We start from the raw sequence: 17307 nt of genomic DNA on the forward strand, positions 1-17307 counted from the left end.
CATGATTATAACCTTAGATCACGTGGTCGTGTACCAACTCAACAAGAGGTAATCCTTACCCCTACTAAAAGACGAGTGAAATTTTATTTCCAAGTACTTGTACATAGACCCTCAAATGACATTAATAGAGTTATTGTTAATTCTGTTGAAGAAACACTTGGAATGCTAGTAGCTTTCAACAGTCTGTTAAGCCGTAGTCGTAGCTGTAATTAGACTTAAGTTGACAATATAGGATGTGTATAAACATTATTGAATATGTTATATATATATATCTTTTTGTCTGTGTGGTTATCGGACATTTCTCTTAATATGTTTCAGTTGTAGAAATATCTGTAGCTTTACTATGATCATTTTCCTTTTAGTGAGTGGAAACATGGCGGCAAATAACGTATTTTACCAGTAAGAAATAAGACGCGTATGCTTTTTATTGAAAAAGAAAATATTATATTATCATGAGATAAGTGAATAATTTTCGAAGATATACCATTTTTACAGTATGTTCGATTAATAATTTGATTACGAGAAGATGTAATATTGTTCGCAAAATCTTTTGTCGTAAGTTGTCGTGTTAGTTTCGATGACGGTGGTTCGGAAAATATTACGTCAATTTATATGACAAATCAAGTAATAGCAATCTAATGTTCAGTAAGGATCATACAGGAAGGAACTAAGAACTATAACACCTTAGTTAGACGATATCTTATCGAGATAGAAGTTTTGTTATTAGAATTAAATTATATTAAAGGTAGCGTCTCGATTTCCGATCGGATTCCACAAAAATGTGGTATAATAGACGCAGGTGGAAATGTTTTTAAATTTTTCTTCGCATAAGCAAAAACATACGATTTACGTCAATTAAACAAAAAATCGAACAACAAAGACAGGTATAGATACAAATGGTTAACTTAACAGGTCACTGTAATGAACTAATTAAGCCAGACTCCTCAATTAGATGACCAGAAATTTGGAAAAGTGTCCAAAGTCTCAGTAAACATTACAAAATTTTGATAATACTAGAATCAGACCGTCTGAACTTTATAGAGCAGGAACTAAAATGTTAGTTTTCAATTCTAGAATTCAAAATAACTAATAAAATTATTATTTACAGTTGGAAATTGTAAGACTGAATTATTTAGGTCAGAACACGTATTATGTATGTAGCTGAAGAGAGAAAGTTAGTTCATACTTTGTACGTCCAAATATACATGAAAACAAATAGTAGATGAAATTGGTAGGAAATTACTTCCGTACATACAATATATGAAACCTACAAATAGTCAATAGATTTATATGTATTACAAATGAACTTATGTAAAGACAGCTGCAGCAAAGGATACACTTAGGGTGTTTATAGAGATGTGTTTGAAAGCAACAAATAGAATGTTCAAATTCTATTGGATTGTATACTTAACTTTAACCTTTAACTGTTCGTTAGCTCTAAGTGTCGAAATAAAAGAGAAAGATATCCTGAAATGTGTAGAAGGTCCCTTTAGAATATGTAACCCTGAACATTTTAAAAATAGAATATTGTTACAAAATTAAAACACCAATAACTTGATTATTTTATGTGTAAAAGATGAACTTAATTTATCGATTCTATGCCCTAAATGAAATATAAATTGGTTTCTTTACCTACCTGAGGTAATTAAATTAAATAATAGTTGATATCTTAGATTGGTTAGAACTAGTTTAGCTTTTAGCCAAGGAATTACGTTGCCCTCTTGTCTTATAAGTAAAACTAAATACACATGAAATCCGTTGAATATAAGAATACCTTACTAGCAAAAGCTATTGCCAATAAAAGAGTTACAGTTAATTCAGAATAATAAACTAGATTCAAATTTTTAAACGACTATCAAACTTATAGGATGAAATCTGAAACTTGCCCTGTTCGAGAGCTGGGTAAGTATCAAGGAATGTTAAACAAAATGTACATCATAGGAGAGCTACAACGGAAGGAAGTAGCTGAGATAAGTGGAAGTTATTCACTTATTCAGTAATGATAACATTATGTTTGGTAGTTATACTAGTAAGTATGGTGTTATACACAGTACGTGAACTATTGGCCTTAATGACATATTGTAAGTTAGGTGAGCTGTAAGTTCAAGAATAAAACCAAATCAAACCTAGGCAACAACAGAAGGTTGTCTTACTCACAGGCCACTGAAGTGGTTGAATTATGTGGTGATATCCCATCTGATTTTGATGTAGAGTTATTTATGATAGCTGAACATTAATATTGAATTCGTAAATAATTGGCGAAGTTACCTAATCATAAGTTTAATATACAGATCAAAATTAATAGAATCAATTAGTATATATATATATGTTTGAGAAACCAAAAATTAAATGTTCGAAAACAGGCGTACAATAACAAGATTAATTTCCCATAACAAATAAAGCTATAAAATATTACCGCAACACAGTTAATCAATGATACACAAAATAAAACCCACATTACGATAGTGTTATTCCAGAAGAAGACAACTTGAGCGAAGAAGTGTTAAGTGATACATCGAAGTGCCTGTAAAACAGTTAAGTGAGAGAGTTGTAACAACGTTCTCTTCCGAGAAGACATTTCTGTTATGAGTTCAACATGAGAGAACTGATCGTGAAATAAAGACGAATGAGACGTGTCTTGATTGTTACGGATGAACTGCAATTTTTTGTATTAATTAAACTTAAATAATATATAACGTATACCACATTAATCACTTTGTTCTTAATTTGGAGTTTTTTTTACGATAAGTATTTTTGGTTAAGTGTTATATAGCTAATGAATATTATGTGATTATGTACTACCATTGAGTGTGTTTACTGTATATCATTACATCTATGAACAAGTTATAATGAATTTATGGTATATATGTTTATATACATACATTTATTTACATTATTAATATTAAATTGTAAATGGTGATGGATGTAAGATGTAAGGATCGAAAAAGTGAACTTTTACGAGTAAATATTTATCAGAGATTTTTATTAAGCAAGTAGGAGTGAGGCCTCGCTAAATATTTTTGAAGTCTCGTATTATATTGGTTAATAATGAAAATTGTGATACAGAATACAGTGAAGTATCAGTACACACGTTAAAAAAACAATGATGATCCTAGAACAACAATGCTTGAATAAAACATGTTGAGACAGCTTCTGCTGCTCGTTTAGTGTTTAGTCTGTAATTAGTTGACGCTATCAACTAATGAGTTCAACCAAGGAGAAACTATGACAGATTGACACCACTACAGAATGAGGTAAAGTTACAAAAGATTGAATACCAACAAGCTTAAAACTTCCTGAAATGTAAACAGCTCTCTTATTGATTAAATATCGATAACAAGAATGTAAGTACAGATACAAGGAAAATCTCCGGGTCAAACATTTGACCATGTAATAATATTTCTTTTACAGCGTTTCTTTTCCGAACTGTCAACACTCGATATATATTCTACAGAAATTAACCTAACCAAGCATTTGATTCTGTATCAAATCGTGTTCCTTGAACAGGAGAAACACACAGACAGGCAGATTAACGAAAGTTTTCTTTTAACAATAAATTATATTTTATTTCTCACTTTATTCAGTTTTTTGTTTTATGTTTTCTATTGCAAAGAAAAATCAAACTAAGATTCAAGTAGAGTTTTTATTTCCTAATTAAGTTTACAGTAATGTCAAGTGTACATTTTTCTTGCACTGTATAACCTTCGGGTTTTTTTTTGAATAAAGGTGAGATTTCAAAATATCACTTTTACTGGCGATATTCTGAATCCTAACAAGCTGTAAAATTAAAAACATATAAAGTTTCATATAAGTAGAGTTAAAAGCACAAAATTGTCGATGTTGCTATTAATAAGTTCTTTAATTAACATAAATAATTTTAAAGTATTGGGGCAGTTTATGCGGGATGACGAGAAACCCACTTCATCTATTACAACTGTATTTTAGTTATGATAAAAGATGTTGTAGATGAGATTTATGTCTATACATTTTGTTGAAGAACAATATATTCCTGCTACTGTTATTATCGAGTGGTTTTCAAAGAGGATATCAACCATTATATTTTCCTTCCTGCTGTTCATTTGGATTTCAGTAATGGAAAGATGTTTTTTTTTTTCATATAATAACATAATTCTTCTGTTGGTGTCTTGATTATTTCTTATATTTCTTCTTATTGACGTGTAGTTACATATTTTAAATCTATTCTTAGGATAAATTAGTGTTACACTTACAATAAGAATATCAGGGTTAATATCTTTTATTAAGTCTTCAATCTCGTGTTTCTTGGAAGCAAGTGCACCTTGGATGTTGATGGTTAGAACTGTATAATTAAAATTTTAGCATGTATTCTGTGATTGGTTGATTAGTTACGGTATATGTGATGTTATGTGTTTTTGAGCTATGTCTATGAATAGGTCTATGCTTTATTTCGATAAGGTTGGTTTTGTAAATTCTGTAATGAACTCTGTAACAATGTTTTTAATTAAGTTTAATCCTAGACTTGTTTCATCGTTTGTGTTTTCTTCACTCTAAGATTGTTATTTTTTTGGTTGCTTGTTGTACTTCTGATTTTGTTAAGTTATTGTAAATTGCTCACTGTTTTGGTTGAAGTTTGTTGTTTCTTTATTGGTGGTTTTGTTTGTGTAGTGTTTTCTTTCAACATTTGTGCATATGTAAATGGACCTGTAGTTGTGTGTGTTTGTGGTATTAGGTGTGTTATCTTGTGTTGGTTTTATTGTTTTTATATCATAAATGCGTTGATTTATCTTTTTATTTGTCGCATCCTTTATAATTTACTGTTTGTGTTTCCCAGAGTTCAGCAGTTTGGTTCAGCTTGATCTTTTTTACATGGAGTTATGTGGTGTTCACCGCCACATCCGCAACACCTCGGTGTTGTCTGACATGCCGCTGAAACGTGTTCATATCGTTGGTAATTATAACACTGTGTAATTTCTACTGCTGGTGTTTTTAGGTGTTCAACTTGGAATTTTTGGTACCACAAAATGATACCATTGTTTATCAGTTCCAAGATATTGTAATATTGTTCCATGTCAACTCTTACTAAATTTGTTGGTTTCTTAGTGACCTTGGAGATAATTCTTTCCACTTTAGTGTATGGTATATTTAGTTTATGTAATGTTTGTTCAATATCCTATTTTGTTATGGAGTAGTGCACCCTACTGATTACTATTGCCTTAGGCTCTGGTTTAATTCCTGGTAAATATATATTCATGTTCCCATATGCGAAGGCGTCCTTGGGCCATTCGTTAAATAGTTTATTAACGTCAGCAGCTCCTTGACCTCGGACAAGGACACCGCTTCTTAGTAAACGCTTGACGCTAGCTGTTTCAACACCTGGTTTACATCTGCTAATTTCCGCTGCTAGTTGCGGTTGATTATATGTGCCAGGCACACCTTCAATAATAGTAGAATAATTGGGTGTTTTGTTTTAAGTGGTGTGTTTTTGGTTGTGTAGTTTCATTTTGTAATGAATTTCTACTTTTTATTTTCAACACTACTAGAGTAAACTTTTGGTTTACATTTGTTTGTTCATCGCTTTGTTCTAGATTTTTTCTCCTGCATTAGTTTTTGCGTTAGTAACATCATTCGTATTATTTTTAGTGTAGGAAGGAACTATCTCTACCTCTGTATGAGAATTTTCTTCTCCTTCATCTTCGTTTTCAGAATTTTCACTTGAATTACGTAACTCTTTTTCTTTCTGGTTTTCGTTTTTCTCTTATATTCTTTTTATTGTTTTCTTTATCACATTACAGAGATGTTAATTTTGCTTTTGCAACATTATAAAGTGCCAGTAACGGGGAGTTTTTTTTCTAAATTCTAAATTAATTCTAGTTTTTGGCCACCAAGCGAAGTAGACTCACTTTGTTTGTTTTTCAGGCCATTCGTTGTGGATGTTTCTTCGTTTTCCAGAGTCATGGTTGTATTCCAGTGGTCAGCATCGCTTTTTCCTTGGCGACCCGCGCTTTCTTCGACCCAGTTGGATCCGTCTCTTTTTCCTTCTCATTCAACTGGTGCTGTTTCTTACAGTATGGGTAATTATTTTTGTCCAAGTGAGTATAGTAATTTATCTTTGTTCAGATAAGTGAAGGTGGTTGTCGCAGGGAGAGGGTTAGAAGTTTTCCCTACACTATTCATATAAACTCAAGAGTTTGCAGAAAACTCGCCTATCTCTCAGCTCATAATCGCTAAAAGTCCCCGACGTTCGACTCGTAAACGTAGTGCCGCAGGTTGGAATCCTGGTCGCACCAAACATACTCGCCCTTTCAGCCGTGGGAGCGTTATAAGTAACGGTCAATCCCACTATTCGTTGGTAAAAGAGTAACCCAAGAGTTGGCGGAGCGTGGTGATGACTACCTGCCTTCCCTTTTGTCTTACACTGCTAAATTAGGGACGGGTAGGCGAAGACAGCCTTCGATTAGCTGTGCGCGAAATTCAAAATTCAAAAACAAAACAAGCAGTTGAGATGTTAATTCTGATAGTTCCAGTAAGACATAACTAAAAACACATCTTTTACTATTAAAAGCATTATTTGATAAAACAAGACGAAAACCAAAATAGCCAAGGGCACTTCAAAATCTGTTAAACAGAATTTGAGTAAATTAGTCTACGAGACCATTTTTGTGTCCTTTTTACTACCTATATTTTCTTACACCACTAATATCAGCCGTAGGGAGTTGGTATATTTAATAGAATTTTATTAGTATTCAGAATTCCTATCAACCTACCTTCAATTAAAATTATTCTAGGCAGGATTACAATGAATTAATCTATGATACTTTTGGTACGATCCAGTATACCAATCAAAATTAGCTCTCAAATCGATCAAGAGGTGATGAAGATATGCGTTAGAAGTTTGTACATAAAATATTAATAAAATAATAATAATTTTGAGCCGTTTTATAAGCCGATGTGCTGCAGATGAAAAAAACATATGATATGCATATTTTAAAATAAACTTGCCACTTTGTTTTTCATGTAGTTTTGTTTAAAGTGCGCATTAAAGAATAGTATTAGAACAAATGAACTACGTAATATATGTATATTTCAACTGGAGATTCGTAATACTTCTCTAAACAACTGGAATATCAAATCACGTCAGTAATAACACATCCAACTCCAGCTGTCATCAACAATTTGTATAGAATACACGTGCAGTGGGGTCTATTCGAGATTTTATCTACATTTAGAGCAGGTTTTCTGGTTTAGTTGTGACATTTTTTTACTTGAAACGTATTGACCTTTTGTTTTATCTATCCACATTCACTTGTTAAAACGCGCTGTGCAGAAATCTGTACACACTGGCTTATGATCATATACGTACTTAGGAGGCTCGGCATGGAGAGGTGGTTTGAAGCGTTCGTCTCGTAATCAAAGGGTCGCGGGTTCGAATTCTGGTCGCACAAAACATGCTCATCCTTTCTGCCGTGGGAGCGCTATAATCTTCGGTCAATCCCACTATTGGTTTATAAAAGAGTCGCCCAAGAGTTGGCGATGGGTGGTGATGAATAGCTGCCTTCCTTCCAGTCTTGCACTGCTAAATTAGGGACAGCTAGTGCAGATAGCCCTCATGTATCTTTGAGCGAAATTCGAAAACAAACAAACTTACTTAGAACCTGAACTGGGTAAAAGGTTATGAAAATACAGCCGAAGTAAACAACCAGTACTTACATGCGGTATTGGCAAAATGCCTGGAATTCAAACGATACGTCAAGAAGAAAGTGTTGCAAAAATAAGACAGAAAATCATTTTTACGAAGAATTTTCCAAAATCAAGGCAAGTATTTGATAACAATGACAAACATAATTTTGTTTTATCAGATATAAAAGCAAAACAATGTTTATTTCAAAAGTGTTTTAGTAAATTACCATATGTTAATTGCAAATGTTTTGTTACATTACAAGTGTTTTAAAAAGTTATCTCACGTTTGTCACAAGTACGGTTTTATGTTATAAATGTTTTAGTTAAATATTGTTGCTCTTTGCTTGCCCTTTAAGAAGAAAATCTATCTTACAATTATAGCGTTTTGTGTTACTGTTTAGAACGATAAATTAATTTTTTCTCACTAAAAATGTTCAGAGAGACCGTATCATTAAATGCAATTTCCGATACATTTTATCCCAGTATGGAAATTAAAGTCCACTCATATTATATGCCGCTATAGTCCTCATAGATACCGTACGCCGCAGTCCAGAAACAGATGAATTTTGTACCAGTAAAGAATATTCAGATATATTTTATCCCAGTACAGAAAGTTCAGAGACACTGTACTACTTTATAAGAAACGTAAATTAAGACACACTTTAGTTAGTCTTGCAGACAAAACAAGCCCTACGGTGCGTCTAATAATTATTTCTTATTTACATAATGTTCTATGTTTCACAATAAAGACAACTGAACCAAAGGTGGACTCAACAAGTAGCTCGATGTGGCTTTGCCATCGTGAAAACTCACATACAACTGAATGTAAATAAACTTACCGAACGCTATTTCCTACAGACACGTACTTGTATCGTAACAATGTTTTCTCAGTTGGCACTCCATGTATGCTTAACAACTCATGTTTTCATTAAATAAGTTCCTTTACCAACTTTATTTTTTCAATTAACAGCTCTTGAAAAATGTATAAATAGATCTCAAATCAATTCAAGTATTTGATATACTTTACCATCATGTTTCTGAGCATAGGTGCGTGGTTCCAATATATGTTTCAATTTTTTTAAGGTTACTTTCAGTAACTTTATTGATTATAATGTCTGTAATATATTTACTTTATAATATGTATAATGTATGTTGTATTAAATAGTTAACTTTAATAGCATTCCGCAAACTATGTTTGACGTATATAAAACTGTCTATATAGAAACATGCATAGAGTGTGGTTATAATACTATTATGATGAACACTTCTACTTGTTCAAAATCTTTAAAGAACTATTTAGAATATGTAACCGTTTACAATGTAATAGATCTAACACTAATGTTTCATGTGATGTGTAAAATCTATGTTACTATGTTTATCAGTTTTTCGTTTTATTCACTTTTTCATTATGATTATTCAACATTATTAGTTTGATATCTTGTTTAGAAACAACCTAAATCTTATGTGAAATTGTCGACATTATGACTGATAATAAATATAAATCTTATTCTCAATCACCTATATTAATCACTCAATTAATTATCAAATTCTGATCCCCATTGGTTGATAAGATCAGAAGCTACTGAATATAACAAACTGCTTTACTTTAAACAGTTTTGATGAATCTTATGAAACTCGACAATAAATGTCATATTGTTTTAATATATCACAATAAAACTGTAAAAATGCAGAAAACCTGGAAATATTGACATAAAGCCAGTGACTGCGTTCCTGCATACTGTTTCAAATAACTATTAAAAAAGAAACGACGAAAATAGATTAATAAAAATATTTCATGTTGCAACTGGAATTGACAAAAATGGAGAAATATGTAAACGTAAGTATTGTCTTTCTTAAATGATCTGAAACCATGATTTCATTTGATAAATGCAAGTTTTCTATCAAAAATTTTCTGGAATATAGCGTCATCTAGTTTTACTCAAGCAGTACATGCCTGTCGATTAATGAGATTTTAAATTAAAATTATGATAAAATCACATCTAATAATGGTTTCTGACTGTAGATATAGTAAAGCATCAATTATGAACTTTATTAGACTGACAACCGCTGCTTTCATTTGTTAAAATAAAAATAGGTTGCTAGATAACATAGCATCGAATACAAATACTGTATTATGAAAGAGATCTTTTACTGTAGCTAATCTTACTTCATATCCCATAAAAGTACTTGGAGTATTGGTTAATTACCTACCAAATTTATCTGTTAGTGTCACGTGATAGTGTGACCCAGTAATATCATTGCATGAGGAGTTTTGAATTCTGTTCCTAAGATCTCTTGCAATATTCCCTTGACCTAATTTCTTGCATTCCATACAAGTTATTTTGCTTTTACAAGTAGATTTTCCATAAGATACGCAGACTTCGAAATTAATATTCATTTTTTTACTATCACGTAGAAATTGTTTACAAATCGGTAACAAAACAAACTCTTACTTAGTTCAATCTAGTATTTTATTATCGCAATGAATATTTTTTATTATTATGTTTCTGAACAAAAATATAAACAAACAGATGAAAAGCGAATAACATTGATAACAAATGAATATATATCTTTATTCATCTAGAATTTTTTGGAAATACTCGTCTCTTATTTTCAAATCTACATGTTGTTGTCTTTCCTTTTCTAAATGTATCAGCTTGGTATCGGTTGACTCCATGAAGCAATTGTTTCTTTATCCAGTGTTTATTACGTGCTTTGCCGGCCTGTTCAAACAAAAACATGAAAACTTTGTGTAACTTGATTGTCAACTCTACGAGAATTTCGAAGGTGCCGAATAACCAGTAATACCAGATACATATGTTATAATTGTGTAGAACACCTTTCAAACTTATTTTAATGTATAATTGCACTCATGTCGTTAATAGACTTTGTTCCTAGCAGTGTTATTAGTTCATTTAGCAATATTATTGCAACAAACTAGTAAATGTTTATATGAAAGACAACGTGAAAAAAAAATAATACTTCCTGACAACCTAGTTGTAGACAAGGCTACTGATTCTATAAAAGATGTTGTGAAAGTTTCCGCTGCTCGTTTGGCGTTTAGTTTAGTCTGTAATTAGTTGATGCTATCAGCTGGCTTATGGATCAAATATCGATAACAAGAATATGAGTACAGATAAAAGATAAACCTTAGGGTCAAACATTTCACCACGTGGTAATATTTCTTTTAGAACATTTCTTCTTCGAATTGTCAACACTCGAAATATGTTCTACATAAACTAACCTAAGCAAGCATTTCAACACATGTATCGAAAAATGTTCCTGGAACAGGAGAAACCCACAGAGAGACATATTAACGAAAGTTTTCTTTTAAATATAAATTACACTTTATTTTTTACTTGATTCAATTTATTCTTTTGTGTTTTCTATAACCACAAAATAATCAAACTAAATTTCAATGCAATTTTTTATTTCAATATTCAGTTTACAGTAAGTAAACTGAATTACTCAGAAAACAAATCACTTTTCTTAACCTTCAGAGAGAAGCATTTTTTTAAATATTCAGAACTTTTAAAAACAATAAAGTTAATAAAGCAGGTTCTTCCAAAAATTAACAAACCACTGACGACATTGTATGATAGTTATTAAAAGAGCAGACTATGCATTCTTATATCATGTGAGAAAATATTCACATTAATAAAAGAAATATTACATATGTCAAGAATTTTGATAATTTTGGGCTACACTCTTACCAATGAGAGTGCAAGCACGTTTGAAACCATATGAATTTGAACAGGCGATCTACAGACTCACAAGTCGAGTTTAATAGTAAGTGGTTAAATTGATTCGAAACGATTTCGTATTTAAATTTTGATTTACTCACTTATTTATATTAACTTCAACATCGAAATTAATTGAGCTCTTACCAATTATCATCCAGCAATGTGATTTCATTCATCCAAATAAAAACTTTCATTTCTTGTTAGTTCACTTCCCAATCTTGTTCCTCTTCCAATTTCTCGTATACTTCCTCTTTCTCCACTTCCACTTCTCAGAACTATTCTTGTTTCTCTTCCAATTTCTCGTATACTTCCTCTTTCTCCACTTCCTCTTCTCAGAACTATTCTTGTTTCTCTTCCAATTTCTCGTCTACTTCCTCTTTCTCCACTTCCTTTTCTCAGAACTATTCTTGTTTCTCTTCCAATTTCTCGTCTACTTCCTCTTTCTTCACTTCCTCTTCTCAGAACTATTCTTGTTTTTCTTGCTGTTTGTGTTCCTCTTTTCAAACAACCTCTTAAGTTAAGGTCACTGTTCAAACCCAAATCTAAGCTTGTGTCTCTTCCAAACATATTCTTCTTGTATTTTCCATTTCCACTACCTATTACGAAACCTGGTTTGTTGATTAAACCACTTTTATTCCTATCTATGTCAACAGCGCTCCTTATATCTCCACAACCACCATAACAATTGTGGATGTTTTCGGTTATTTCGTTTCTAGCGTAACTTCCGACAGTGTAGACCGTAATAGTCAAAAGTAGAAAGAAAACCTGAAAAAATAAATATCAAAATTAATTTTCCTTATGAAACTTTGACCAATACAAAAAGAACTAGCTACTCGCTTGGTCTGTGACGAAGTTGTGTAGATCCACAGTTATTTAACAGACACAAACACAAACTTGTACAATGTAACAAAGTCTATCGTATAACAATTTCCCCATAAAGCTTTAATATTTTATGTTAAAATGTTCTTATGTGGAATAGATTACTATTAAATAAATGGCATTATTCTTCTATTGTCTAAATCGTTTAGCCTAACTTGTATAAATAATTGTATTTGAAATTACAGAAGATTGAACAATATACTAAATCTAGTCAACATAAACGTTATTTTACTGGTGTTGTGACAGATACCATACGAAGAGCATGGTGGGAAACTCAACATAATTCCTCCTGTTTGTTGTTTCGTATGAAGAAAACATTTTCAATGTGCTGTTTCAGTGGGAATTCTTTTATACTATATATGAGTACCTTTCTAAGAGTTACGTTATCTACTTATATTTTACTTACAATGTCCCGCAATTTGATCAGTAATTAATTTTGGTCTAATTATCTCATATTATTCTGCGTATTATTATTATACTGAAATGATACCATACAAGAAATACAAATATTTGTCTCCGGTGAGTTGTGTTAGAGTTTAACCGATATATAACTTATAGAATAAACTGTAGAACACTTACCACTGACTTCATCTTATTTACATGGCGATAAGGTAAAAGACGTTAATAGCAGCTGTAAGTTAATCGGTTATTTTAAAAGCATTCTTCAACTTCTCGTATTTAAATAAGTGGTGTATGACGAAATCACACTGAAGGCCATAGCTATGAGTTACGAAACTCTTATATGTCATATGCCAATTTATGCGAAGGTCATATTTCATAATCGGCTATTTCGTCAGATATATTGTGAAACGAATTTTAATAACAAATGAACGCTGTAAGTGTTATGGAAATGTGTTTTTTTTACTACTGATATCATTTCAAAGTCCGAAATCATGTTAAATAAGCATAACTGTAATAAGAACGGCTGAGAGACCGAATAACTTCTGACAACCCTATGCCAGTTAAATGTGTGGTCTGAGGCTGAAGATATTTCTTATTGTGTTTTTAAGTTCTGACAAGCAGTCTTTAGCATTCTTATCGAATTGTTTAAGGTCGTTGGTACCAAAATGAATTTTAAAAAATCGGACAAATTCGAGAAAAGAACTGGTCATAACCATGGCATCGTGAACTATAAGGAATTGGACAAATTCGGGAAGAGAACTAGTCATTAGGGTTTCTTTTTCAGTTATATCAAGACTTCTTGGACCTACGTGTTTTTAGTACATCATGAAAAGACCTTAGAATCTATCAGATACACTCCTGTAATACTGTATTCGTATTAAAACGTATATTACACAATCCATTGTAAATATACGCCTTGTTCAACATATAAACATAGACACTTTATAAAAAAATATTTTAATGAACAAACTAAATATGAAGTTTCTCAGTTATCGCAGAAAAAAGAAATAATTTCGAAATATCAAGATGAAGTTTAAAATAATAATAAGTTATTCACATTTTGAACGTGTATCAAGGTAACAGATACATTTATCCTTGGTTGATGAGTAGATTACTCTTGAAATGGCTTGTACACTTATCAATGATTTTAACAACATTAGTATTTCAAGTTGAGACTAGCATTCTTTGTATTACTTGCTGTTTTCATGTTGTCATAAAAAGGTGTGATTTAGTCTTAGATTCAAACAAGTGAAATGGCTCTTAGAATCATTTTTTGTGGTAAGAACAACCAAAAATTATTTATGCATGTTAAATGATTTTGTATTATATTTTCCCTAATAGATCCGCGGAGAATCTGAAGTCTCTTTATGCTAAAATTTTTGTGCCGGACTTTCTGCTTAATAACAAAATAATACTAGTCGCTTGTTCAAAGAAAAAAATTTTTAAAAATTAATGAAGCAAAAATAGGCCCGACACAGTGATATTTATAGGAACATACAACGTTAGAAAGTAGGTTTCGTGGTGGGCAAAGCACGTGCAATCCATTGAGTAGCATTGTGCTTAGCTTCCAATAAATAAACAAACAAGGAAACATAACGAATAACAAATCAAATGATGTAATTTGTGATTATCTTGCTCTGTTAACAGAAATATGATTTGCTTCTAGCGACACAATTTGGAACTATTAGCCTTAGTAATTCCCTGGGGAACTGTGAATGCAAATGACCTCCTAAATGAATACTCCTTACTGGACGGCATTCTTTGGACCCAGATAAAATCAGTTGAATACTGACATGAATTACATTTATTTATTTCAAGACACTTAATGAGTATTTAGATAAATATCCTAGACGGAAAAAAGTTTTAAAAAATAATATTTTTTTTTTCTAGAAAGTATCTTTAACTTACATTTTAAATAATCCTAAACTATTTATGTTGTATAGAATTCTTAACCAACAACAAAATAATTGGTAACGTGCTCTTGCACCAGTTTCTCTGTTAACTACTGTTTTATCGTCACATATAAATTCTACATAGCTACCAAAGATAATTTTTTCCATTATTGTTTGTCTTTGTTTTTTGGAATTTCGCGCAAGGCTACACGACGGCTATCTGCGCTAGCCATATCCCTAATTTAGCAGTGTAAGAAGGAGGGAAGGCAGCTTGTCATCACCACCTACCTCCGACTCTTGGGTTACTCTTTTACCAACAAATAGTGGGATTGACCGTCAAATTATACCGTTCCCACGGCTGAAAGGGTAAGCATGTTTGGTGCGATGGAGATTCGAACATGCGCCCCTCGGATTACGAGTCGCACGTCTTAATCCACTTGGCCATTCCAGGCCATTCATTTGTGAATTTTATCGAAAAAGTGGAGATGTGGAAAGGTGGAAATGTTCAGTACTTCCAACAAGGTTAAGAACCATTGTATTAGATATAAAGAATATTAAAGATAGCTTTTCGAATTACGATCGGATTCCACAAAGACGTGGTTTAATAGAAGCTGGTGGAAATGTTTTGAAATTTTAGTTCAGAAAAGCAACAACAGACGAGTTACGTGAATTAAACAAGAAAATATAACATTAAAAATAAGTATCTATAGACATGGTTAATTTAACAGGCGATTATAATGAATTAATTTTACCAGAACTTGAATTACATGAGAGGGAAATTTAAAATGTGTCCCAAGCTCTAGTAAACATTACCACCACTTTGATACCTACAAAAATAAGACCGTCTGATCTTTAAAAAGTAGGAATTAAAATGTTATTTTTCAATTCTGCAATTCAGAATGACTACCACCAATTATAATATCTGTTGGAAATAGTGAGACTGAGTTATCTAAGTTAGTACAAGTATTGTGTGTAGCTGCAGACAAAAAATTGAGTTCATGGTTTATACGTACAAGTAAATTAGAAAAAGTGTTAGATGAAATTGAAAGAAAATTACCAAGATAATTACCATCTGTGAAACCTATAAACAGAGTAGAGATATGTATATGCATTATACATGGACTGATATAAGAAAAAATATTATTTTGTACGAACAGATGGCAGTATAATATATAAATATTTGATATTTTTATATTTTAGATTATTTACTTTTAATATTTATAAAAAAAGCTTTTATTAACATTCTTCAAGAAATGTTACGTCTTTATTGCCTTGTCATTTACCCTTAAATTTTTCACCATTGTCATTACAATTAATAAATATCAATATCAAACATTTCACCATGTTGTAATATTTCTTCTAGAGCGTTTCTTTTTCAAATTTTCAATGTCTTCGGTCTTATTTGACCATAACATTAAAATACACAGAAAACCCGACTACATTAAACGAAAACTTTCTAATGATGACAAAATATGTATTTCCGTGAAATATGGTATTCGACTAATCTATGGGAACCGATAACATTGTAAGATAAATGAAACTATACAATTTGCATTCATACCACTCAACTTTGGGGAAGGAGTATCGTAAAGAAATAAACTATTAGTCAATTTTAAGGAATGATTTGTCGATGTTTTAAGTGATGGATATTTTACTGGCAATCGTGGGTAGTAAAGAAATGATTTCATATTATTATATGTTTCACCATTAAACGTTTAAAATACATTTTATACTATTTTAAGCGATAGAAAGATACTAACTGAATCCTGGAATATATTAGCCTAACGATTTTACTGCCTAAAATGCCTAACTCTTTATTTAGATTTGGCTTTCTTCACGACTGAATTAAGATTCGTTCTGCTGGTACCTCTAGACCTAAAGTCTTATGGTGATATTAGATATCTATTTTCTCTTCATTAAAAAGAAAACTAAATATTTAATATGTGACGTTGGTGTATGGTTTACTTTCTGATAAGTTTATAAAGGAAAAATATCCCTTTGCACCACCAGCACCTGAAGAGTAATTTTTTTATATTATAAAACTATGGCAATATTTTACCGAAACGTACACACACAACGTGTTTAATTTTCGTTAGGGCTAATTTTCCATTCTACCTTTTTGTTATATTTTATATCGATCTTCCCCTTTACATATGTGTTTTTTTCTGAATTAATGTGAATGTTAAATTAATCTAATGCAAGTATAAGTCACCACAGGCATACCAAAAAGATCATAAAATTTACATATAAAAGGTTGTTATTTGTGATATAGTGTGAAAGGAATAAACCTCTTTTTATGTTGTTCTGTTGTCACAAAGAAATTCATTTTCAGACATGTAGATTAAATTATTATTCAGAATAAACTTTCTGAAACAAAATGTTTAAGTTTTTATCGCCATATGAGAAACCTATTTATAATATTGAAAAATCGTTATAAATACACAACTAAAACGACACCATGAAGTTATGTGATAATTAAAATTCAACTAAACTAGTTTGTAGTTTCTGTTTATAACTGACTAATGATAAGCTGATAAACATGTATTGTGTCCCATCCCGACAAAATAAAATCACTTCATGCTGCATTTTTTTCAATAATTTATAATTACAACAGCATAGTAAGTTTTCCTTCTATACTATTAATGAATAGCAGGGACCTGCGATGGATTTTTGTCTTAAAGTTTTCAAATGTGATACAGTAATTCCTGTTTGTTGAATCCAGAAATGATAACCAT

At 31.4% G+C, this 17307-nt stretch overlaps 3 protein-coding genes and 1 long non-coding RNA gene across 6 annotated transcripts in view; 1 reads left to right on the plus strand and 3 right to left on the minus strand.

Annotated features, from left to right (window-relative positions):
- Window positions 1-17307, minus strand: part of LOC143254190 (uncharacterized) — a gene marked incomplete in the record, with an annotated part of 711062 nt that overhangs the window by 414904 nt on the left and 278851 nt on the right.
- Window positions 1-17307, minus strand: part of LOC143254204 (uncharacterized) — a 301500-nt gene that overhangs the window by 99466 nt on the left and 184727 nt on the right. The gene's annotated exons all lie outside the window — the stretch shown is intronic.
- LOC143254202 (uncharacterized) overlaps window positions 1-17307 on the plus strand; it is a 79240-nt gene that overhangs the window by 31030 nt on the left and 30903 nt on the right. The gene's annotated exons all lie outside the window — the stretch shown is intronic.
- The window catches only part of LOC143254189 (uncharacterized), a 53996-nt gene continuing 48241 nt past the window's right edge, over window positions 11553-17307 (minus strand). The window contains exons 1-2 of one of the 2 annotated variants that reach the window (XM_076508986.1): window positions 12858-13005; window positions 11553-12164 (exon numbers count right to left, since the gene is read on the minus strand). In XM_076508986.1, coding sequence (XP_076365101.1) covers window positions 11568-12164; window positions 12858-12869 — 609 coding nt within the window. In that variant the 5' untranslated portion in view covers window positions 12870-13005 and the 3' untranslated portion in view covers window positions 11553-11567. Of the gene's footprint in view, window positions 12165-12857; window positions 13006-17307 lie in introns of those variants that run through there. The other variant, XM_076508985.1, reaches the window with a different exon arrangement.

Source organism: Tachypleus tridentatus, chromosome 6 (genome assembly GCF_004210375.1).
Source record: "Tachypleus tridentatus isolate NWPU-2018 chromosome 6, ASM421037v1, whole genome shotgun sequence".
Lineage (NCBI taxonomy): Eukaryota > Metazoa > Arthropoda > Merostomata > Xiphosura > Limulidae > Tachypleus > Tachypleus tridentatus.